Source organism: Filicampus tigris, chromosome 18, assembly GCF_054856515.1.
Source record: "Filicampus tigris isolate MCC_2025a chromosome 18, RoL_Ftig_1.0, whole genome shotgun sequence".
NCBI lineage: Eukaryota > Metazoa > Chordata > Actinopteri > Syngnathiformes > Syngnathidae > Filicampus > Filicampus tigris.
Window position 1 is genome coordinate 7,441,338 of NC_141234.1, and position 23,663 is coordinate 7,465,000.

At 40.3% G+C, this 23,663-nt stretch overlaps 1 protein-coding gene across 2 annotated transcripts in view; it reads right to left on the reverse strand.

Moving 5' to 3' along the window:
• The window catches only part of csmd3b (CUB and Sushi multiple domains 3b), a 318,466-nt gene that overhangs the window by 86,167 nt on the left and 208,636 nt on the right, over positions 1–23,663 (reverse strand). For both annotated transcript variants that reach the window (XM_086013828.1, XM_086013830.1), the window contains 4 exons: positions 17,007–17,084; positions 11,596–11,683; positions 11,362–11,486; positions 1,198–1,319 (listed from right to left, as the gene is read on the reverse strand). In XM_086013828.1, coding sequence (XP_085869954.1) covers positions 1,198–1,319; positions 11,362–11,486; positions 11,596–11,683; positions 17,007–17,084 — 413 coding nt within the window. The remainder of the gene's footprint in view (positions 1–1,197; positions 1,320–11,361; positions 11,487–11,595; positions 11,684–17,006; positions 17,085–23,663) is intronic.

Here is a 23,663-nt window from a genome sequence, read left to right on the forward strand (position 1 = left end):
TGCACTAATTGAAATTAGACAAACATAAATCCACAGTGGTACAGATTAAATAAGACAACCGTAAATTTCACAATAGTTACTCAGGTTAAAGCAAGGTTAAGGTAAATCCAACTAAAGTTCTACATGTTCAAATAAAACTGTGATAAATCCCCCCCCTCAAAAATGAGAAGCTTGAAATAAGACTGCTATAACATGTAAATGATCCATGGCACTCTAATGCAACGTGACAGAACAGAATATAATATCTGGCATGTTTAACAACATAATGGGGTCATTAAACTACAGGTGAAACCATATGTAATTGTGGGCTATAGAGAAGAGTGGGTAGCACCCAACTCAAGCGGGATGTACACAGGAAGTTACTTTTACACTGCAGAGAAGTTATGTTACGCATGTGTGCATGCGTGTGTGGGTGTGTGTATATTCTAAATCTATTGCCTTCCTGATGCAACGATGACACGGCCGCGCACATTCCACGAATAGCAATGACATTCCATTCCAGGCAGCCATGCAAGGCCGACCAATCACAGAGCCGTGTCTATGATCAGCGCATAATCATCGTCAATTATTATTAAATTACATTTTCAATTATTTAAAACATGTCAGTGAACTAAGTGTGTACATGCTTGTATGTGCATTAACGTTACGGTGGATGTTAACATGGACAGACAAGCTACCAGCATTGTGCTCTGCATCAGTGGACTTCAATGTATAATGAGCAGGTTAAAATAAGACTACCGTTAATCTCCAAAGGATTCCATCTATCGGATTGAGACTCAGTATCGGCAGAAACTGAAAGGCAAAGACTCAGACTCGGGTGCCAAAAAAGTGTGATCGGGACAACGCTTTCCACAACAATTAAAATGAGTTCAAATGAGACAGCCCGTAAACTTCCAAAAGGTGCAAAGGTTTGGACTACAGTAAATCGATCAAAAATTGTTTAACTGAAACCACACTAAATCTCACATTAAAATTAGACTACAGTAAATCCTCTCACAAAGTGTTGTTAAAAAAAAAGGTACAAAAATAAATACTGTAAATCCCTCAAAATTTGCACAAATCTCCCCAGTTATGCAGGTTAAAATAAGATTTGCATAAATCCCCCTCTAAATTACACATTAAAACATGAAATCAAAAATATCAGAAAAACCCTGAAACATTAGAAACGACAAGGACACGATATTAAAGTAGACTTACCTTATTGGGGTTTGATGCCGTGATAATCCAAACGCACTGTGCGTTGCTCTCATACTGAATCGGGAAGTTGGGCGATGTGAAGGTCCCCGACGGTCCCTGAAGGTTACTGCCGCATGTCTTGACTGTGTAAACACAACAATGGTAGATTCTCAGACATTTATCTGGCTGAATATTGTAGAGCGCACAAACTCAGGGGTCAGGTAGAAGATATTGATACGGTCACCGACATCTCTCCCGATAGTCCCACTTAATTGGAGACTATCGGCTGCGGAATACCACAGGATTAAGCCAGAGTCGCAGTATTGACTCATGGTGATGGTCCAGTTGCACTGCCATGAAGAATCAAACGACTTACAGACCAATTTGCCGGGTGACAATTCAGACGGTCCTGGGGCATTGAGAAATGTACCACCCGGTAGTGAAACTCATAGCTTTAAAGTGTTCTTTTGTGGTAATTTCTACCAAGCAACAAATGGTTGGGTGATGATATTGACTGCTACATTAGCTAGGCTGCTCGCTAACTAGCCAGCCACCGACTGGTTGGATGCCATTTGCTTGTCACTAGACTTCACTTTTTCACTTTCCTTTTACCGGAGGCTTGATAATATTCATTTTGAGAACAGAACTTAGTTCAGTGTTCTTTGACTGGTGTCAATCGTTCTAGTTCACCTGATGAACAAGTGCAAGCCACATTAGCTGAAGTTGCTGTTGTTCCCTTGCTGGTAGCTGAAGATACCATCAAGACTCCAACTGGTCACCTCCGACAAATTAGACAGAGCTGAGAATGTGACCCTGTATGTGCAAGCAATTGGCCAGCGACCAGCTATGGATGAAATGCCTCTCACCTAAAGTTAACTAAAATAGCCTCCAGATCACACACAGCCTTAATAAGGACAAGCATGAAAGAAAATGGTTGGACAGACTGTATTAGTGGTAATTCACAGTTATGCCACAATAATTTACAAGTTTTAATTCACAGCCATATGACATAATAAGATAGTCTGAAAATGACACACACTAGTTGTTAACACACCAAATAAACCCTCATTTAGGCAGCGTATACTGTGACAATCAAGAAGCGCAGCTCACTCCGTCCTTGGTTCGTCCCGCGCCGAGTCGGGAGGTAATTTTCTGCTTGGTTTGAAGCAGCGTTTGTTCCTTAATTAGTTTGTTCGCGAGGCGCACGGCTAGTGGAACAGGCGCTACCCAAAAAATACAAAAAAGGACATCTTTGCCAAAGTAAATGCCGTATATTCTCAATGGGAACGTTAAAACGCAGCACAGGCAAAAGTAGAAATCCATCCATCCATTATTTGCCGCTTGTTTCATTTAAAATGTCAGACATTTGGGCCATCCTAGAGAAAAGGGCAACCAGCGGTGTTGAGGAAATTCACATTAAGGGCAAGCAGGGCAGTGCCCGGCAAGGTATAGCAGATGCCGCTCGTGTGACAAATATATTGTTCAAGAGGAGCAACTATAAAAGTATATAACGTTTTCTCACATTTGTTTAGCATTTGTCTGACTTTGTTTCTGTCACTGCTTTTTTTGGGGGGTGGCACACCCTTTAGCCCATATTAGAATTAATGGGCATGTCAAATATTTATTTAAAGTGGGCTCATTTCTGCCTAGCAATATGCTGTACAAACAAATAAATTGTACAGATCATACAAAATAAGTTAAAAGAGGTAAGGTGAATACCATCAGGTTTAAGTATATAGTTAAATGTATTTTTAATACAGAAAATGTTAAATAAAATATACAAAATACATAGATGTACATTAAAACTAATTTACTTATGAGTTAAAGTAGTAAAAATAACCGAGAGTATACATGTTTTGCATACAGTCAATTGTTATTTGAACAACAAAGGGTTTGGTACCACACCACCATTTTTTTTTTTTTTTACAATTGAGGAAAAAAATAAGCAACAGTGCACAGAATCATCCTAAAGGGTGTTTTTTTCCCTGGAATGTGCATCCATGAAGTGCTCCATGGGACAAGTAAGAGACCCTTTCAGACGATCTATAGTCCCCCGGTGTGTCGTGGTGACACTCAGTCAACTTCTTCTCAACTGGCCCCTCACTGATTGTTCTTCTCATACGCAATGTATCTTCTATTGACCTTCTCCTGTGTTTGGCTCACCACAATCCAGACCGACATGTATGTGGGCGCGTGAACGCTAATGTGTATATAGACGAGTGTGTGTGTGTATGTGTGTGACAGTGTATCTGCATGTGACAAAGTATGCATGTGTGCACTTTGACAGCTTAATCAGGGCGGCCTGAATGGATGGTCACACCATCGGCACGCCATAAGGTGATTGTACACTGTGTTGCCATAGCAATGACATGAAAAGAATTACCATTCTTTCATAACCGGTCTTCATATGGTCTTCATTAGTCGCAGTATTCACATTTTCAGGGTTAATTGGAAAAAATGTTAGCATAGCTCCATGCTAAACAACTTATTAGGTTGAAATTTACAGCGGGGCCTGAAATAGTCAGCTAGCGGCTAGACTAGACAATGCTAAGCAATGCTCACCCCTGCAAAAAAAATAAATAAAAAAAATCAGTCATATTGGAGGAATGGTACAATATGTTTGCATTTTTGTAGCATAGCATGTTGGCCATCTTTGTGGAATGTTAATCTCTTTTGATAGTGTTTTGTGTGCACGCTCGATAGGAAAATATTGATGTGATTAATCTATTGTAGGGTTAGGGTTTCAGCTGTTCACAATGTCAAAAACAAAACAAAAATACACGTAAAAACAATAGCAGTCTAAATTTTATATATTATGGCATATTATACATTTGTTTTGTGCAGTGTGTCAGCCTTCTTTGTAAAGAATGCTTTGCAAATCTTTGAGGGTGTCTCTGCCAATGTTTTGTGTGCAATCAAGAATTGAAAGTATTCAAGCTATGAATGTTCAGTTGCCTTGCTGGAGTCACGTATTATAAATGTTTAAACAATTTTGCATGTTTTAGCTAGTTGTCACATCACTTAAATTTGATTGTTTACATGACATTTCTACATGGTGAGTGTCTGAATTTTCTTTGGCTTATCTTTTCATTTATGTCTTTTTTTTTTTTTTAATTATACATTTAATGGAATACATTTGATAAGACTGCGGTAACTACAGTAACTTCTTGGTCAAATGGAAAACAGCTGGTAATGAACATACAGTACACATTTCTATGGACTGAACAGGTATTTTCTGTTTTGACATTTTTGGGAGAACTATCCTCAAGATTTTCTTTGCGGTAGCAGAAAAGACATATTATTCCCCCAGTGTGTTTCTCAAGGTCCACATGGTCCCAACGGAGGTTCCGGCCTTCGAGGTTAGTGGGTGGTCCTTGAACGCCAACACCCCTCACAAGAGAAGTCTATCTCATCCAACTGCTGTGCAGCAACACCAAGGACGCCAAACAGACATCCTGGGCATGAACTGGTCACAGAGCTGATTGGGAATCAAGGTCGGTTAGGCTCGTGGTCCCGAATGGTGAATATCTACAGTATGACGGAGCCATTCCTTACTTCCCATTCAAACAGCTTCTCTGACTTAATAGATGTGTGATGGATGACATTTGCATGGCAGCAACAATTGTGTTTGACAAAAAGGGCGCGGAAGTGTTTCTCGGGTGTTTGACTGTGATTAACTGGACAAACAGAGGGGGGGAAAAAAATGGGCTCCGCCATGGGCAGAGCTGGACAGCCTGGCATCTGTGGCAGAAAGGAGGATGCCGAACAAGGTTCTGTCCCTCATGGACGATCTGCAACACCCACTGCACAGTACCGTTTCCAGCCAGAGGAGCGGCTTCAGTGGTGGGCTGCTGTCACCGCCCTGCTCCACTGACAGACTAAGGAAATCGTCTTCCCTCCTGCAAAGAGGCTTTTTAATTCCACCATGCGAGGGAAGTGTTAATATCACATTCCATCAACCCCACTGTCAACATGTGATCACAATGCAGCTTATTCTTCAGTTAAGGATTCACACGCTGTGTGTCCATTTTGTTGGAAGGAAGCATTTGGAAATTGTTCCAGTCCATGCACTACCTCCTATTGATTTGGTCCATACCTAAAATGTTCCAGGACAGAAGTATGGATGATATTAACACAAAGTATGATTAAAAGCCAACGTTAAGCGTATGTAACGTAGAGTCTATCACTGAAATGTAGTGCCTTTCCATCTCATCTTTAAAATAAGTGTAATTTGGGATATTAGATGTTATAAATCAACACCTTCAAAGTGTTCTTTAGCATGGCAATTTCGCCATCAGAGGAACAAAGTCTAATTAAAGTGAATGCATTATTTAAGGGGGAAGTATCTCATTTAAAGGACGTGATAAGTAAGCCCGGCAGATACGCTCATCTTCATTTTGAGAAAAAGCGTTAGAGGGCATGTTTTATTTTCAAGACATGCCGAAAAAGAAAAAGTAAAAACACATCAAGGGTTTTAATTAGGGGAATGTCCTTACACGTGTTTGAGACATTCCTAACGCATTACCCCCGCCCAACCCCATATTTAATTTTTTCAGAAAACGAGTTACGTTGTGAATGATTGAACATTTTAGAGTCATTGATTTACTTTACAGCAGTACCATGAATCGGCCAACGAAGCGGCTAGGCTAATGTAACAGTCAAAATCTTCACGTGTGCCTTCTTTTGAAAAAGGGTTAGCGTTAGAAAACATGTTTGGGGTACATTTTTCCATTTCCACAACAGTGCATCAGCCAAAGTTTGAATCGACCAATAAACTGAGAGGATTAGATGAAGTCCAACTTCTCTTAAGGTTGCTTAATTTGCACTTGTTGAGAAAACGATACCTTTGAGGCTCAGCCAAAGCATCTGAGGAATTCTTTGGCATTTTTTTGCTAAAAGAAGACAAATGTGATAAGAATGTACTTTGCACATTGAAAGTTACGGAGCGTAAGCTTTTTGAGCTTGTCTGTGAATGAGGAAAAGTTTCGAGTCCAATATCTGAAGCTGTTTTTTTCCTATGCTAGGTACTCCCAACTGAGCACTTTGAAGCAGCCCGTCGACATAAGTAGGGATGGACCAATAGGCTCGGAGGCTGATTGATGACATCATTAAGCTGCCAAGGTGTCCCGACGGCCGACTGTAAATGGCTCCGCGCCCACCAAAATCTCGTCTAAAGAGAGAGTGATTCACTTATTTTTTACACATGTACAATGAGGCATCCTTCATTCAGGCTGGAGATTGAAGGAGATCGGCTAAACACCCCCCGAAGTGTGTGCGCGCGCGCGCGCACATGCACACACACGGGTTTGGCTCACTGGCCTTGCCATCTGTCCATTCATCAACATGCCACATGGACACTTGCTACGTTTGTCTGTCTGCCTTGAAAAAGTGTAGTCAGAGCAGACAGAAGGACAATCTGCCTTGTTCATTCTCGTTGAGTTTCATAACTACTAAATAATTATCTGTTGTTCTATTACAATTCCTCCCTATTTATGTTGGTTTACCCATGTGACAAAAGCACACGTTCAGTACACACTGACTTTATTAGCACGTTTGGACGTGATGAGCGTATTAATAAATAGGCTGGCTGGATGTTTTCCTGACAGATTGCACCTTTTGAGCGGTGTTACACACAAGGTACACACAACCCTCAGCAGTCATCGCACTTTGTGACTTAGTGGTAATTGCTTTGTTTTTGGTATGACAACATTCCAAATGTCCCGCATACGCTTAATCCCCTATTTGCAAATTCACTAAATCACTGAATTTGTGTTCAGCCCAAAGCAATAAAAGCGTCCTTTGGCAACATCTCGTGTCATCATGGTGCCAATGAACTATGTTGAAATTGTGCTGAGGAGATTAGTGTAGTGTTTAGATGCCATCTTGTGGCATTTAAAGACACCGGTAAATGTTTTGGGGGGATTACTATTTGTGGCAGGGGTTGATCGCTATCCCTCGCCGGGGTTCACTGTCCAATGTTGTCGTGCATATTTGCAACTAGTTATTTGTAAATTTACAGACTTGCAGATTTTTGGGGGAACCTATCCTACGTTATTCACTGAAACATTTACCCGTTTATGGTTTTTGGGCTGAGGCTAAGCCCTTTCTAATATGAATATATATAAAGTATCGCTCTCGTACCAAAGAACTATGTTGAAGTGAGGTAAGGAGCTTCATTTTGTTATGCCACTGCATTGTCTAATCAAAAAAAGTGCTTTGCCACCTTGCTGTTGTTCAAATATAGGCAATTACAAACCGTTTTGCATGGGATTAGCTGTGGATTTTTGCTATTCAACCCTATGCCCTAGTGGGTGAACACTGTATTTTACATCAATTTGCGAGCTAAAGCGGAATATATTTCAAAGATGGTTTAATAGATTTCTCCCCCAAAATTCTCTGATGCGTGTGAAAGATACTGTGTATGAAAAAGAGTGCATTTTCATAGTAGAAATGTGGTAGACAAATAAGTGAAGAATGTATTTTACAGTACAAGTGATTTGAAGATTAAAATCCCTGTTGGCTCCATTCAGCTTATTCTGTGACAAAGAAGATCTGATGCGACATTTACATTCACCAGAGCCCGCCGTGACGCTACCTGCGCTGACACTGTAATCCACCCGCAATTCCTGTGTACCCCCCCACCCCACCCCACCAACCGCGCCCCCCAGCAGATGCAGTTGTGTTTGCACCAATTTAAACTCGCCATGCCTTGCCTCGGCTAAAATTGCCAAAAGGAATTACGTGCGTTTGCGGTATAATGGAATAGTTGGTGAGGCTGCTCGACTTTTCGGATGGAGGCTTAATCTCAACAAACCCGGTTACTAGATGCATTAGCTAATCATAAAGAGTCTATTAGATTCAAATCTCCATATTTAAAAAAATATATATTTTCAGTGTTGGATATTGAAGTTTCCAGCCTAAGGGGGGCTTATATTTTTTTTCGGCGACAAGCAGAGTACACTCAATACTCCATGCGATGCTCCTCAATTAAGCCACCAAAACATCCTATTTCAAGCTGGAGGGCTTTGTTTGCAATGTTTACACTAGGAAAGGATTGATCTTGCCTGTATTTAACATACCTGCAAAGTATCATTTTTGTGTTATGAATAATGCTGTCCTTCAAGCAATGCTGGCATAATCAGATACATAGGATTCACACACATAGGTGCTTGCGAATAAAATGCATACAGCAAATCGATGGCAGTATCCTCGCATCTCCAGAACCATCACTTTTCAGGAAAACAAAAAAAAAAAACATTTGTTGAAACACTTCCATTGCATCATCAAAACAGGAAGCCATTTGCAAGACTTTAGATTGGTCAATAATATGAAAAAATAAAAGATCCACAAGGAGACTGACCAATGGCATAAAAAATGTGAAATTGACCAAATTTGCTCGGAGGATTCTGTCCAACAGTGATGATATCTGTAAAGTTTGTTGGTACGGTAAAGCTGAACTAAAGTAAGAATGGTCCTAACATTTCAACTTATATGTAATTTCACAATGGATGTGAATGGTACGGAATGAGTTAAAAGGATTCTCAAAGTGGGTACGCCAAATATGTTGGCAAATTGAAAACAAAATGTTAAATATGAGCGTTTCGTTCATATTTACCTTCTCAAACTTCAATTAAATATATAAAATATTTTTTGAGCATATAAAGGGGATTCAATGTTTTTATAGAGGTGTCTTTTCCGCATTAAAATGTTGCAAGAATAAAGTTGCATTTTTGAAATTCACTTGAAATAAAAAATCCTTCTCTCATTTAACTTTTTTAGAGATAATATTAAGAAAATACAACATTGGAAAAATACATCATTATCCCCATAAAATTATGACATTTTACCCAGACAAAAGCACTTATTTCATTACTCTTTTTCCTTGAAAAAAATACATTATTCTCTTTCCCCCCAAAATGAATGAATTGTTTTCTCTCATTTAGGGGCGCAATGTCATTTAGGGCAGGGGTCCCCAACCACCGGGCACCGGACCACTTTGGACCAGGCCGCGGCAAACCCCCCCGCTGACGGTGAAAGCAAGTTGTCTCCGTCGCGTAACACAAATATTAAATGCACTGTATTATTCTTTGAGTTTATGTTTTCTGAGTGGTCCCTTGAGTGCACACGAATGTTAACAAGCTAGCATCTCCATCGCGTAACGCTATTGTTAATATTGCGAGCAAATGAGTACAACCAACAGACGTATTGGGCCCCACCCGGGCCCCCCCACTGACGGTGAATAGTTACGGGGCCAGGCCGTGAACGTTATGGACTTCCATGAACCGGTCCGTGGCAGAAAAAAGGGTGGGGGCCACTGATTTAGTGAATATATGGCAATTTAATTGGCGTAAGGATTATGAGGCGGATCTTTGGAAAACGGTCTTACCTGTAAAGGTCCTTGGATGCGTAACTGTTCCAAATGCAAACTAAATTCTGACCTGGAACCCTCTAAAAGTAGCAAACCAAGACTTTAGTTGCACCATTGGAACCCTATTACATATACCGTATAAATATGATAAACACGCAGCAGACATTATAACGTGAAAGAGTACGGTCGCTTCATATTATATGCGATTTAGCGTTACCTGGAGTATATTATTCCCATGGTGTACATTGCACAGCGAGACCAAGCATATAATGGCCTTGTTACTAAGCAACAACTGCTGGAGCGGCACGGAGCACTTTGTCATGTCAAACAAAGTTGCCCGCTGTGCAGTTGCTCATAATGCTGCGGCTTTATTGCAAACAAATCACTGTTACGCAACATCCTTAAATTTGGTGGCATCTCTGGAGGGAGGAAGCTTAACCAATCGTCACGCCAGACACTTAATGGCAGGCGTTTAAACGCTCATTATTTTGTCTTTGGTGATGATGATTCCCTAACGGGCGTTAACCGTCTTCAATTACCAATCATAAGGAATGGAGAAGTCTAATATCTATAATAATGACTTGGATAATGAAGTTGATTGTTGTGGACCCATCCGAAACAGAGAGAGGCTGTCATATCTTAACGTTTAGGTCCATTTATATTACCTCATCTTATGAAGAGATTGTGTTAGGGAAGTCAGTCCACATGTGTCAAACCTGTTCAAGGATCCATGGTGGTCAAATCAAAGCCAATTGCAGTCTGACACGCTAATTGCAATTACATGTTTTTCCTAATTGTGTTTTTTGTCATAGCGTAACTTGGGAATAATGTGAACATTGTATGTTTCGAATGAGTTCTCTCAACCATCTCTTTATCTATATTTTGTCTTCATTTTTTTACATGGTAAGCAAAGGAGAAAGGGTGTGCCAACTCCATTTGTATTTTGCAAACTAAATATTTACTGTCAGCATTTCCTCTATATTCACCTTTTTGACAATTTTAACTCAACTAAAATATGTTTTTAAGCATGTGTCTAGGTCCGGGTAAAAAGGAGGTGCATCATCTCTGCCGGGATATTGAAGATGGTGGGTGGGTTAAAAAGTTTGGAAAAGACTGTCCTAAAGTAAGAACGGAAATGTCCAACTGTCTCCTTATCTCAAATTATGCTTACCGCGTTATTTGAGTGTGTGCCTGATTTATTATTACTCAAGTGATAAAATAATTTCTTTCATTCTCCCACAAAGGGCCGTGCACGCCATAAATTGTGTCTTCTATCGTCAAGTATGTGTCTCTTGCCCCAAGTCAGAAGCCCATCCCAAGGCCAACGTTGACAAACGACTTTGGCATTTACAGTGACGGATGCCATCCATCTTCGTCTCGCGTCGCTTCCGTATGTGAGTGCGAGCCCAGGAATACCAGGCAAGGTCTCAAACCGGAGCCAGTTTAGACAAACGAGTATTTGTCCACAGTGTTTACAGTTGTGTTGTAATGTGAAGACAATACCAGCATGTCAAACGCCAAAACGTGGACCCTGTAGCTGTCCAATGAAAAGTATGTGGCTTTACATTGTGTTCACTTTTTATTAGCATTAAAAACTGCAAAAATGATAGACTGGGCAACGATCGTCCGTTTTGCTTTCTCACATGCGACAAACACTACACAAAAACGCTGTCAAAGCCTAAATTGAAGCGGAGCTGCATTGTTGTTGAATGTGCTGTCGCTTGAGCACAAGCCTCCACTATATCTCTAAATATCTCCCATATCTCTAAATGTATGCAACATTTTACTTTTTATTTTATTTTATTTTATTTTTTTACCTTTGCAGACAGGCCTGTGGTCACTCCAGGCCGCAAAGACCTCGGCCACACGCTGGCAGCTGATGCTTTTGCTGCCTTGGAGGACGTAGTCTTCGTCGCAGCTAAACTGCACCACGCTGCCAATGCTAAGTGAAAAATGAGAAAGACAGACACATTAACGGAAAAATGAAAAGTTTTGAGTTAAAATATATAACAGCGTTCTAGCCGACGTGTGGCGGCTAGTGGAGACGTTACCTGAAGTCGTTGCCATGGCGTTTACCGTTCTCCGGCTCTCCAGGGTCGGGGCAGGAGTTTGACGCCTGTCGCACACCGCCTTCATTTACTACAAGGACACAGGGACAAGCAGGGACAAACATCAAGAGGCAGGAAGCGGCTAGCTTGACAATAAAGTATTCAGGGGTAACAGCTTATGCACAGACAAGCAGTAGGTGAAAAAAAAAAAAAACATTCTCGGAATACATTCACAGAAAAGTGAAAAAATAAAATTAATGTGATGTCACAGTGGGGCTGATTTACATCATAACCACTCCCCACAAATGGCGTCTCCTCCCATGACTTAGCAGCTTTGCTGGGCTAAGAGCAACTATTTTTTTTTATTTCACAAATGAAACACACGGAAACTATCCTACTTGTGTGAGCGCAGGTAGTCACTCGCCACCTGAAGTCGTCATGGCAACACAAAGCCATGCTAGCATACCTCACAGCAGCGGGCAGGGTAAATCTCATTTGCCTGAGGTAGGACTGCCCTCAAAGAATTGTCAGATTGCAACAGGTGCATGGGGTGGTGTGGTGAAGAGTGTTCTGTAATTTCGTATCCTTGGGATATTTTCACCAAGTAATTGTATTAGGACACCTGGGAACACTTTTAATTCGTGGGAAAATTCCATAGTACTGGTAAGTCTCTTTGTGCCACATGTGTCATACTACCCTGTCAATGTGAGCCTGACATAACTGAAATATGGTGATCGTTGAGACACTACAGTTTTCTTTTTTTAAATAATTGCCTGTATTTATACAAAGTATTTTAAAACACAAATCTGAACACGCCCCAAGTGCACATACAAATGGCAAATACTCTATATAATTTTCAGTTACAACTTAGGTTAAAGTTCCTTCCGACAATGATAATTAATTTCTGGCTAATAAACTGCAAGTAAGTACAGTAGTAGCGACTACCTAGTATTTCAGCTCTGGCTGAGGTCTGTACTCTACTGGGTACTCGCTCTAATTCTACTTTACAATATTGCTGGCATGAATGAAAACTAACACAAACTAAAAAACTAAACAAAAAGTCACCCACAAAGTACACCAACAGGTATCGTAGTGCTTAAAAATTAAACATAAAATCCTTAAAGTTTCAACAAAAACAATAGTCTGCCTGGAGAATACCATCTCCGCGTCAAGGCAAGAATGAGAGATTAAAGTTGCAAAACTTGTTTTATTTCCACTCTTAAACCTTTGGAATATTATTGTGTGAATAAGTAAGAACCCCATGGTGTGTTGTGTTTGTGCTGCAGTACGCCAACACACGTTGTCCCTTCAGGAATATTCTAAAAATGTTGGGAAGGAAAGACGTTGGCCTGATTATACACTTGAAGATCATACGAATAACTTTTCTTGTTGAAACTAATACCTAATGAGGCTCTAAATCTGATAAAATAGGTTACCATTGAACTCTAGATGAATTAGTCATGGTCTTGTGCATTACATTATTATTCATGGTATCATTCTTCGTCATCAGATTAAGTTTTGTCTTCTGGTACCCCGCGGCTAAGGGAGGAAACCCCAGGAGCGACTTCACTCGGCGAAACTTCCTGAAGACGTATGGGGTCCGTCAAAGTGAACCCAGCGTCGATGTCACATTTTCACACTTCCAAAAAGTGAAGAAAGAACACGTCGTGCTTTACAGCCAAGCCAAAGAGACGTAGCTGCCAGGTGGCGACAGTGATTCCGACAAAGATGAGTCAAAGAAAACGCGGTAGCGGCGTAACGAGAGGGCGGGGGCCAAAGTGGCGTCGTGTCTGTTTGTTGTGTTGTCACTGTTTGAGCAACTCCTGTGAGTTCCGTTCTCTTTGAAGTGTCTCTCAACATGAGTTGGGGTTGTTTTTAAAGAATTAAATCAAATTGAATCATACCTGGAGTTCTTTCTTGACAGTCCTACCGTATCTCCTGGTGTAAACCACTAATTCCTGTCCATATGTTTTCCTTTCATATAACATAAAACATTTGATAATCTTTTTCTTTCTGGAAGGTAAGTTCAGCAACAATGTTCCCTGTATGTTTAATAACTGCCAATTGAAACCAGCTTTTCAATACCTTGTTTTTGCCATACAAGTGACCTGTGCCTGAATAGTTGAAGTAAATGTCTCTGCTGAAACCAGTAATAGTAAAGTAAACCTGATCTGGCCATTCATTTTTAACTATGGAGTACTTGGCCTCTATTCAACTCTCAAAGATCAGAAAAACAAAGCTGTCATGTAACCAAACGGCCAAACAGTTTTAATGAGTTCTCAAATGAAAATAGCCCGACATGACACATGAGCACCTCCTGGCACATGAACATACAGTACCCATTAAATTACCGTAGTTTAGTGGATAACGACAAGCATTCCGGTATGTCCGATAGCTTGTTATTTGGCTAATTATCTGTCATACCAATGACATTCCGCCGCACTTTTTGTTGGCATACGCACACGACGATCCTGCTAATTTGGCGGATACATGGTCCATTTTCCAAATACTTAGCATTGCGACATTGACATTACAATTACAAGCATGTATTTCTTTGTTTAGTTTATGACTGAGGTGGTGTGGCCAGCAAATAAACACGTCAGTGTACACTCGGCAGGTGGCGGTGGATGCATGTGTGTTGTTTTGCCGATGGGCTAGTTTGTTGCTTTGCTGGAGCGGCTAATTTGACCATCTGGACTACTCGAATGGTGCACCCCAGAGGGACCAACTTGTAGGCGCGTAAACGGCGTCACAGAGGTACACACGTACATCGACGTAAATGTGTGGGTTACGTCCGACGCGTGCACTTTGGTTGCTATTTGGTTCCGGGAATCAAAAAGAGATCTGATACATCAAGTATTGTGTGGTTACACTCAAGACACCTGTTTCAAATGATCAGCTCATCAGCAAGATTTGCAAAAGAGTGATAATGAGCCTGATGATTTGAATCGGGTGTGTTGCCGTAGGGATGAACCTAAAACAGGTTGGATTGTGGCTCTTGAGGACCGGACTTGGCCACCCCTGCTCTACACTTACACCTTCTGTGTTGAGCCACACACAAATAAGGTATTTCCAAGGCATGTCCCAACTAATCGCAGTCGACTTACTGGCGAAAAAAAAAAAAAAAAAAAGCTTTTCTGAAACTTCTTTTCAACTGTTTGCTTTATTTCATTTACAAATTTCCCTATTGTGGGCCCAATAAAGTGAACCTCACTGTATCTTATCTTAAATACACGTCTCCCTTTTCCCCAACAGAGAAAAAAACAGCGGCAAGTAACCGTAATCATCACAGTTCACGCTATTGTTCGCACATAGAGTGCTGAGCATTTTTTAATTGCTATTTTGACGAGGAATTGCAGCAGACTGGTAAACAAGTTCCTTGCGCAACAATGATTTTACATTATGTCTTATGTAATGACAATTTGCGTGCCTGACGACAATATTGTGTTTCGCTGACTATTCATAGACATTTTTATTTCATTTTAAACTCCACTTTCACTTGCGATAAACTGCAACATAGTAGTAATATTGTGCAAATAAATGCATCCCCACTAATGGATGGCTCCACCCATCTGCATTTGAGTAAATCACCGCCCCAGGCCGCTATTTGCAGAAATACAGTGTTGTTTTCTGTGTTTATTTCTATAACTACATTGCTCAATATATTCCTCTCTGAAGACAGTACTCTGCTTTTTGAGGAAACATTGGGGTCCTAAATAGATCACGACAGAACTCCGAATCCAATTAGGCGAAAAAGCACTGGCAAGCATACTCTTGTAGCGCTCTCTTGTATTCATGCATCTGGAATGTTGGGCACGTCCTTGGCAGTGGGTCACTCGCTGTCACTGTCCACGGATGACCACGGAACCCGAAATGAGTGTCAATGAATTGAAAGGGCAAAAATAATAGCGCAAGTCGTCATGGTTACATGCAAAATACGTCTCAAAACAGCATGTCTGTGGAAGAGAGCAAGGAGGGAGTGGAAAAAGAAAGTGTGTGAAAGCACTCTAAAGTATTTGTGCTCAAAGTGGTCGCTGACAGCTTCAATGACTGGGACTTTGCAAACAAAAAAAAAAAAGAAAAGAATGTCATGCTCGTTTCTAAGTGTTCTGCTTTTTCCCCGCGTGAAACCATATCACCGCATCCATTTTCACTTTACTGACCAGGGTCAAATGGCTTGTGAACCATTAGCGGCCCACTGTGTGATCATTTCGCCCTGGTATATAATTAGCCCAACCAGTGGGTAGAATTGATTTAAATCCAAGAGTCAGAACAATGGAAGACCTGGAAATAATGTGCCATATGAACAATTTGAATTTTTTTATTTTTGTAGTTGAATGATTTTTTGTACATGTAAAATATGAGCCAAAAACCACAAGTCTACCTAATATATAAGCATAGTCCTTCCTTGTTCTTCTTCTGTGGGCTCTAATGGCAGTTGGCAAATCATCTTAATGGTGCCTGACTGCCAGGGGTGGAAAAAAATGGAGCTCCATACAAAAGCCTAAAGAGGAGTCGGCCATCCCACCCTAAACCTACTCATGCTGCCCCAAAAATATTTGACCGTAGTTTGCTAATTATGTTGTTATAAGTTATTATAGCTAATGACCCCAAAGTAGACTATAACATGATTATAATTTCCCAACTACAGCTTACGTAAAATTGCAAAGGTTCCATGCCAATAAATGTGCAAGGCCCTTTAAAAATCTAGAAAATAGTACCCTATAATTACTTAATTGAAAAAAAAAAGAAAGAACTTTTGGAATAACCATTAAACGCAAAATCTATTGTTTTTGTGCCCTATGTCCAATGTGTATTTGTTGTGTATGTTGCATCAAGTGGTGATCCATGCTAATTTGAGACCTCCAAATACTCATATTTACTGATTTTTCATATTAGTGATTAATGCACATTATGACTTGTTTAAAGATTTGGCTTATGACGGCCCAGAGCAACGGAACTTCATAGTAAATGGAGGAGCCGCTGTCAGTAGTACCGTGGGAACAAAATGATGTATCGATGGAGGAAGCGAGCAGGAGGCATGTGTGTAAATTCAAAAAAACAAAACAAAAGGAAGCCCTGAACGAGCCAGCGAAAAATTGATCATGCTTATGATTAGAAAAAGACAGACACAGTCAGATAAAATCCATATATAAGGAAGAAAACATTATTTCAGGCAAAATAAGTCCCTATTCAAAAACATTTTCAACATGTGTGCTTCAGCAAAATACGGTCCAGATAAGTCATAATAAATTGGATTGATCTGAGACGCTTAAGTTTTGAAAAGCTTTTTTTTTTTTTTTTTTTTTAATAAAAGAGACAAAAGCAAAGCAAAAGGAAGAAAGACATGAACAAGCAAGGCCATCAGCACACGTTAGTTCATTAGCCACATTGACATTAAGATGGGAACTCACAGATTGAAAACTTGCCGCCGGAGTCTTTGCCAGGGAACAATTTAACGCCCCGCGACTTAAAATCAACTGAGCGCTTCACTGCAGAAGAGAACAAAACACAGAGAGAGAAGAAAGAAATCAGAACAGACTGGATAAAGAGGTGCGAATAAGAATCATAGTAATAAAGCAAGAGACAAGCAGGGAATGGAAAAAAAAAAAAAAGGCTGGTTCTTCTCCGCTCGCAATGCTGAGAGAGGGAAGAGTGGTAAGCTAAGCAGACAATGAGACGTAAAAAAATAAAAAATAATAATAATAAACATCAATTTCATGTCAAGGTGTCCTGCAGCCACATTCTCAGAAATTGCAGATTTGATGTGAGTCATACGACACAAATCTCTCTTTTTCACAGTGACTGAACAGTCAAACAAATAAATAGCACAATCCATAAATGAAGAAAAAGAATGTAAAATCAAATAGAAACTACATTCACAGGTACTGGAATTTAACACGGACTACTGTGTATCTGACTACTGCAATTTACTTTAGGCCCGCCTAAAGTAACCGAATGTGACTGAAGTGGATCATCGCAAAAAAATGACAGTCTCCAACTTTTCACTGCACGCAATTAAGTACCTCACATAACCAACACACTGCAATGGAACACTGCAACCCTGTATCGAATTTTGAGGCTCCATAGACGACACATACTGTACTGTATTACTTTTTTTAATGGAACCACAAAAATATGGCATGATTGCCATGGAAGAAGCAAATGGCCAGAAAGAAGAGGAAATGTACAGATTAAAGGAGAACGTGTCGATATTTTCAGCAGCTAATGGCAAAGAGTGATCGCCCCATTCAATTGACTGTACTTGTTAATTTCAGCTCATTTTAAAGACTTTTTTGTGGGCCTATACCAGGTATCGGTATTGGGCCAATATCGGCCTTATTTCAAGGCATTGGGTACACATATACAGTATGCTGCCGATACCAGCCACCAATACTTAAGGCAAAAAGAAAAATCTGACATCAAGTAAGTCTATCTCGCCAGTAGTTGGAGCTACAATGTGGCAGTTTGACACATCTGCGACTCAACTGACCGGTCTGGCCTGAGAAGAGCGAATATCTGCATATAACTGCCACCCCGTTAAAATGTTTTTTTTTCCAAGCCTTAAAAAAGTTTTTCAAAAAAAAAAAAAAAAAAACACTGCTAAACATTCAATCTACATTTTTCAACAGGCAAATGGGGAAAAAAATAAAAAAAATAAAAATAAAAAAAAACATTTGAATAAAAAAAAAAAAAAGATCTGCATGTACTGTATGTGGGGCTCGATATTATTTGGCGTAGCGGAGTGGTATTTGACGGACGCAAATTGTATTTATTATTTATAAAAATATTATTTTAATTTTAAGAGTTAATGTCTCTGGAAACTGCTTCCCCGTTAGCTCACCAAAACCCAAGCAATTAGAATGAAATATTTATTCCACTCCATCGCTTCGCCGACATGTGTGATGCATAAAGCCAATGATGCGTCTGGCACTATGCGCTATTATCTTGGCCTGCCAAAAGGCGCCCTTAAGTGCTACAAGAAATATGGCACTGTTAGATCAGCGCCCTTGCTTCACGTTCATCTGCAAACTAGTCAAATTTGTAAATGCCTGAGCTAATTCATTGACTGTGCGTCTTAAAACCTGCGTGAATATGCATCAAAGTTAAACATCCCCATGGTGATGTTCTCGCGGCAGATGGAGGGCCAGATGTATGAACTAAGCCACACTTATCGGCTTAAACGTTTGATTTAAAACAAAGAAATGAACAAAAACTGGATCGAATTAGAGGACATGTCGCCTTTAATAGAAGACTCGTCGAGACACATTTACCAAGAAGCTGTTCTGCGGTCTAATATTAGCTTGGTGCTTTTTAAGGAAAAATTTAGGTGGATTTTTACTTATTAATAGAACACATTAGACAAGCGTAATAGCAAGCAGACACCCAGAGGGCTGAAACGTTTTTATTTGTAGGAAAGTCACATTTTAACAACACAGCTTTTTATGATTAAATCACTCCATTCTCCGAGGAGCTTATTTAGGCAGACACAAAAACATGCTCTATTTAACTCACAACACTTGGGCTTAGTTTAAGTTCTAATGTGGCCATGTGAGGATGGCAAGTAAGAGCTGCCATGGCTAAGTCCAAGAGTTAACTGCATTCAATTTAATATAAGCCAATAAGAACTGCAGTGGGCTGACTCCACATTGTCATTTTGCAGACGAGGGATTTCAAGTTTTAGTGATGCCACCCCAATGGTTGCCATTAAACGTTTAACCGTCCAAGTCCAACCGTTCGTCAAATCTATCAATATTTGAAACATGATAAGTAACAATCACTGAAACTAACATGCTGATACACTGGCACCAAAGCTGAAAAAAAAATATCATTGATATCAATAATGCATTTTTTTTGTAAAAAAGCTACCAAAAACTTGACCAGTTCTCATCTGAAATCTCATTTTTTAAATTCATTTCTGCACTTAATGACAAAAATGGACTTAGGCCATTCCAGTTCTCCGTGGCTTATTTGATTGGTTAGTGTATGGGTCCAAAACCGGAATGGAGTTCGCCTAGTCCTCCATCATAATGCATGCACACACCATACATTCAACTAAATGCAATTCGACCACATGCCCCCTCAAGGATGTTGCACAGTTGAATAATGTTTCGGTACCAGCACTCGCCATTCTCTTGTCATTTTTTTTTTTTTTTTTTGACTGAGTGATGGTGGTAGTGGACGGTTGTCATGGCGCCGCGCTGAAGGATTGAGCCGTCACCTGTTCATTAAGACCTGATCGCAACACCCCGCAGGCACAAAAACTCATGAATAGGTCATGCGGAGCGACGGTGAAAAGGAAGGCGCGTGCTTGGTGGCTCTCGCCTTTGGGTAAGAAACGCGATCGTTCGCACCTTCCACTTAAGAGTGGGACAGAACCACATGACACACCAAGTACAAGTACAGTGCAGATTTCATTTACAATTTAGTATAAGTGCATTCTCCATGGTCCTTGCAAGTGTTTTCATTTTGTATTTGCCTGTTTTCCCTGTTAAATAAAGGTTGACAGTGCATCCATGACACTGTTGCTCTCCTTTATGCTCACTTCACTTAAACGGCAGCGTCTCTGAAGCGCCAAAATTCTGGCTCAATGAAAGGCAAAAAATACATATTGACCTAGCCGTGCCCATCATTAAAGTTCCATTGTGACAGGTACAGTATTTCCAGATACACATATGTAAAGATGAAACAAATTAGGGAGTCGTTAATGCACATTGTAAGCATTTCTTGACCAAAATAGCTCTATGTAAACATTTTTGATGACTCTACTAAGATAGTATTAGTATGTCATATTCACCACAGCATACTGTATACTAGAAGCACACGACTGCATCCTTCCAACATCCTCAAAAGGCAGCTGTGTTTAATTTTTTCACATCTTTCCATGTGTGTGCCTCTGACTGCACGCCGCATTTGCGTTTGAATGTGCAGAAGCATCTCTTCTTTTAAGTCTGCCTAACGGGTTTAGACACGGGAGATTTCAGAGAGGTTAAAGTTGGTGCTTTTAAAATTGACGAGTTTAGGTAGAACGAAAACGATGCCGGAATTTCGACCAAGTTTTTAGTTCCGCCAGCACCGTTAAACCTTCACGTTCACTGATGTTAATGTTGTTGAACAGGGACCAAATAATCGTTTGTTTGGTTTTCTTTTTACCTATTAATTTGCACAGGTACCTCACAGTCTTAAATCTACATCGTGAGCAACAAGACAATAACAATTTAGCCACTGAATGTAAATATGTGGAAGGCCAAACACTCTGGTTCAGTGATTCCATTACTTTTCATTCTCGCCCTCCGATTTCTTGACTTGGAGGCATATTCACCAATGTGCTTAATAAATCAGAAAAGACATGCAGCTGCGCCGGATTTTTTTGCCATTGTATGCTCGAATTTTTACAATATCTTTAACCAAGGCCGTCTTACTCCCGAGACACATTCTCAAAATCAACCTGCCTCAACTGCATGGTTTGCACATACGAGCAGAAACTCGAGCCTCTACAGCCCACTGACATGTGTGACTCACCCACTTGCTCCACTAGTACAAATAACTCCGGCCAGCAGTAACGACAGAAGTTGACCTATTTCGAGGGAACCTGAACTGTAAAATTGGTGTCGCCATTTATTATTGTGAGCCTGTTGACAACTTCCAGCAGCGAACTGATATTCCGGCTTTAATGGAATTCATGTCCCTTTATTCCCTTTACCGCTGGGAATGAGTAAGAGCCGCAGCCGCCACCATAGCGAATAATGCATCTTCGTACACAGTCGATGGTGCATTCGCTTGGATGTGCACCTTACATGAATAAAAGATCAAACCTGTGCCGTAATTAATCCACGCTTAATAGCTTTTTTTTTTCCTCTCTCTGTGTAATTACCCTGAGGCCTCAAATGCTAATACATGAACATCCAAGCAAGGCAACAATAATTGTTTTAAAGCAACAATAAGTAAGAAATCACCATCAAAAAGGTCTTTGAAATCATATTGGTGACATGGTGAGTTGTAAAAACGAGAGTAGTCTCTTTTAATGTTCTACACTACCAATGGATCTGACTGGACATCTCCTGCCATGTGAACATTTGCAAGGGGCTAAATGCATTAATTAAATTATTTTGAAATGCATCTTATTCAAGATAAAACTATTTACAACAATGACTAGTTATCAAAATATAATCACAAAGTATTACGTAAAATGATTGTTTGCAAAGTAATGTTGTTTTTCTTCAATGCATGTCTCTAATAATAACAATAATGAGATAAATTAATAGAAATGCATTTCCTGCCCGCTACTTTCATTTCTTGCTCATGACCAGTGTTGTCAAGCTTTCGCCAGTGTGACACATGACCACCCCAGGCCGAAAGACATCTAAGCACCACATGTAACCTGCTCCACGCTTCATGCGTTCGGTAGCATGTGACATGCGTGTCAAGGACCCCCGTGCTGTGCATTATTAAGGCTGTCTGAATGGAGGCTATTATTCAAAGGGATTTCAGCCTTATAGATGGAATAGTAATTGACAAGGCCAAGGCCTAAGAGCACATTATTCGCTTTGCTTATTTGTGTCTGGTGATGGAATGGTGGCCGCACGAGGTGCACTGCACGATACTGAGGGATATTACCTTATTTATGACTGGAAAAATATATCCATCATAATCTTATAATCACATCTAACACATAGATCACTATATTGTTTTTGTACGTTTTTTTTTTTTTATACATATTTTTTTTACTGTGGTGTGAAACTGCACTGTATCATGATGAAAAAACGTCACCTAATGCTAGCAATATGATATCGACATCACAACAAACCACAAAAAAAACACCGTCATCATGAATATGATTATTATTGTGACCTGTGGGAAAACATTTCTTGTGTAATGTCCTCTCATCAATTAAGCACTGAATGTGACAAGAAGACGAATGCCATTTAGAATTACAGCCCTTCGGCTGCAAGCTATTCGACAAACTGTACAAACCATCTATCCCGCCCCCACATGCACGCGTATGCTCATTAGACACTAGTTGACAACAGCAGGGCAAATATTAAGACCAAGCCAAGCTAGCCTGGCTGAATGTCACTGCATCCCCACTCTTGTCTAATTCACCAACTCACAATTTGGGGAGCAGAGGCACAATTAGATGGATATGCGAGCCAATTGGCTGACCTCCTGTGGCTCAACACACACACTTAGAAACACACACATTAACAGAGAGAGTCACGCAAAGAAAGTCTGACCATCGAGTTGGCAGTGCCAAAGCCTCTCCGGAAGGTCTCTGAGCGAGCGTCTTAGGAAAGCGACGCCTGCCTGCCAAAGTACATTTGCTCATGTTGTCTCTTCAGGCAGGGAAAAAAAAAATATTGGAATTGTTTTGATGCCGTGTTGCTCAACTGAAATAACCTCCAATAGTTGCGTGGACGGACCAAAGTGCGAGACAGTGTAAATTTAGACTATTTCCACATAAGTGTGACCAATTGCATGTTTGGAGTTCCAACACCTGCTGCATTCGACATAATTATACAATTATATATTTTTTGGTCACGAGGCAGGTTATGTTTAGTGTAGGTTTAGTAAGTGCAATGGCAGCCATATAACTGCGTACAGTTTACGGGGGAAAAAAAACACACGCCAGAAGATAATTTGCATAGAGCAGATGCACAGAAAGCAGCATGTGGCTCATTTGTGTAGTCGCGGTTCCAAGTAGCTATTAACAATTGTATGTTTGTAATTGTGGCACTTAAGTATAAGTGTGACAGGAGCTGCCGTGCTAGTCAGAAAACCTTCAGTGCAATGCTGTTTAATATCTCCAAGGGAAGCACATTAAGATAACTCTTGGTGTTTCACTCTTATAAAGTGGCTGTGAGTGTAGAAAGCCTTATAATCAATAATCATAATATTTTTGCAGTGTGGATGACTGACAGCTCTCGTTAGCTCGTTATGGAACCAGCAGCTGATTAATCAAGGAACTTTTTCCAACCGCAATCCTTCATTAACAACCCTGATTAACCTTTTATAACAGAATTAGGCAATCAATCAGGATCAATTAAGCCGACCCTGAGGGGAGGCGGTCAGCT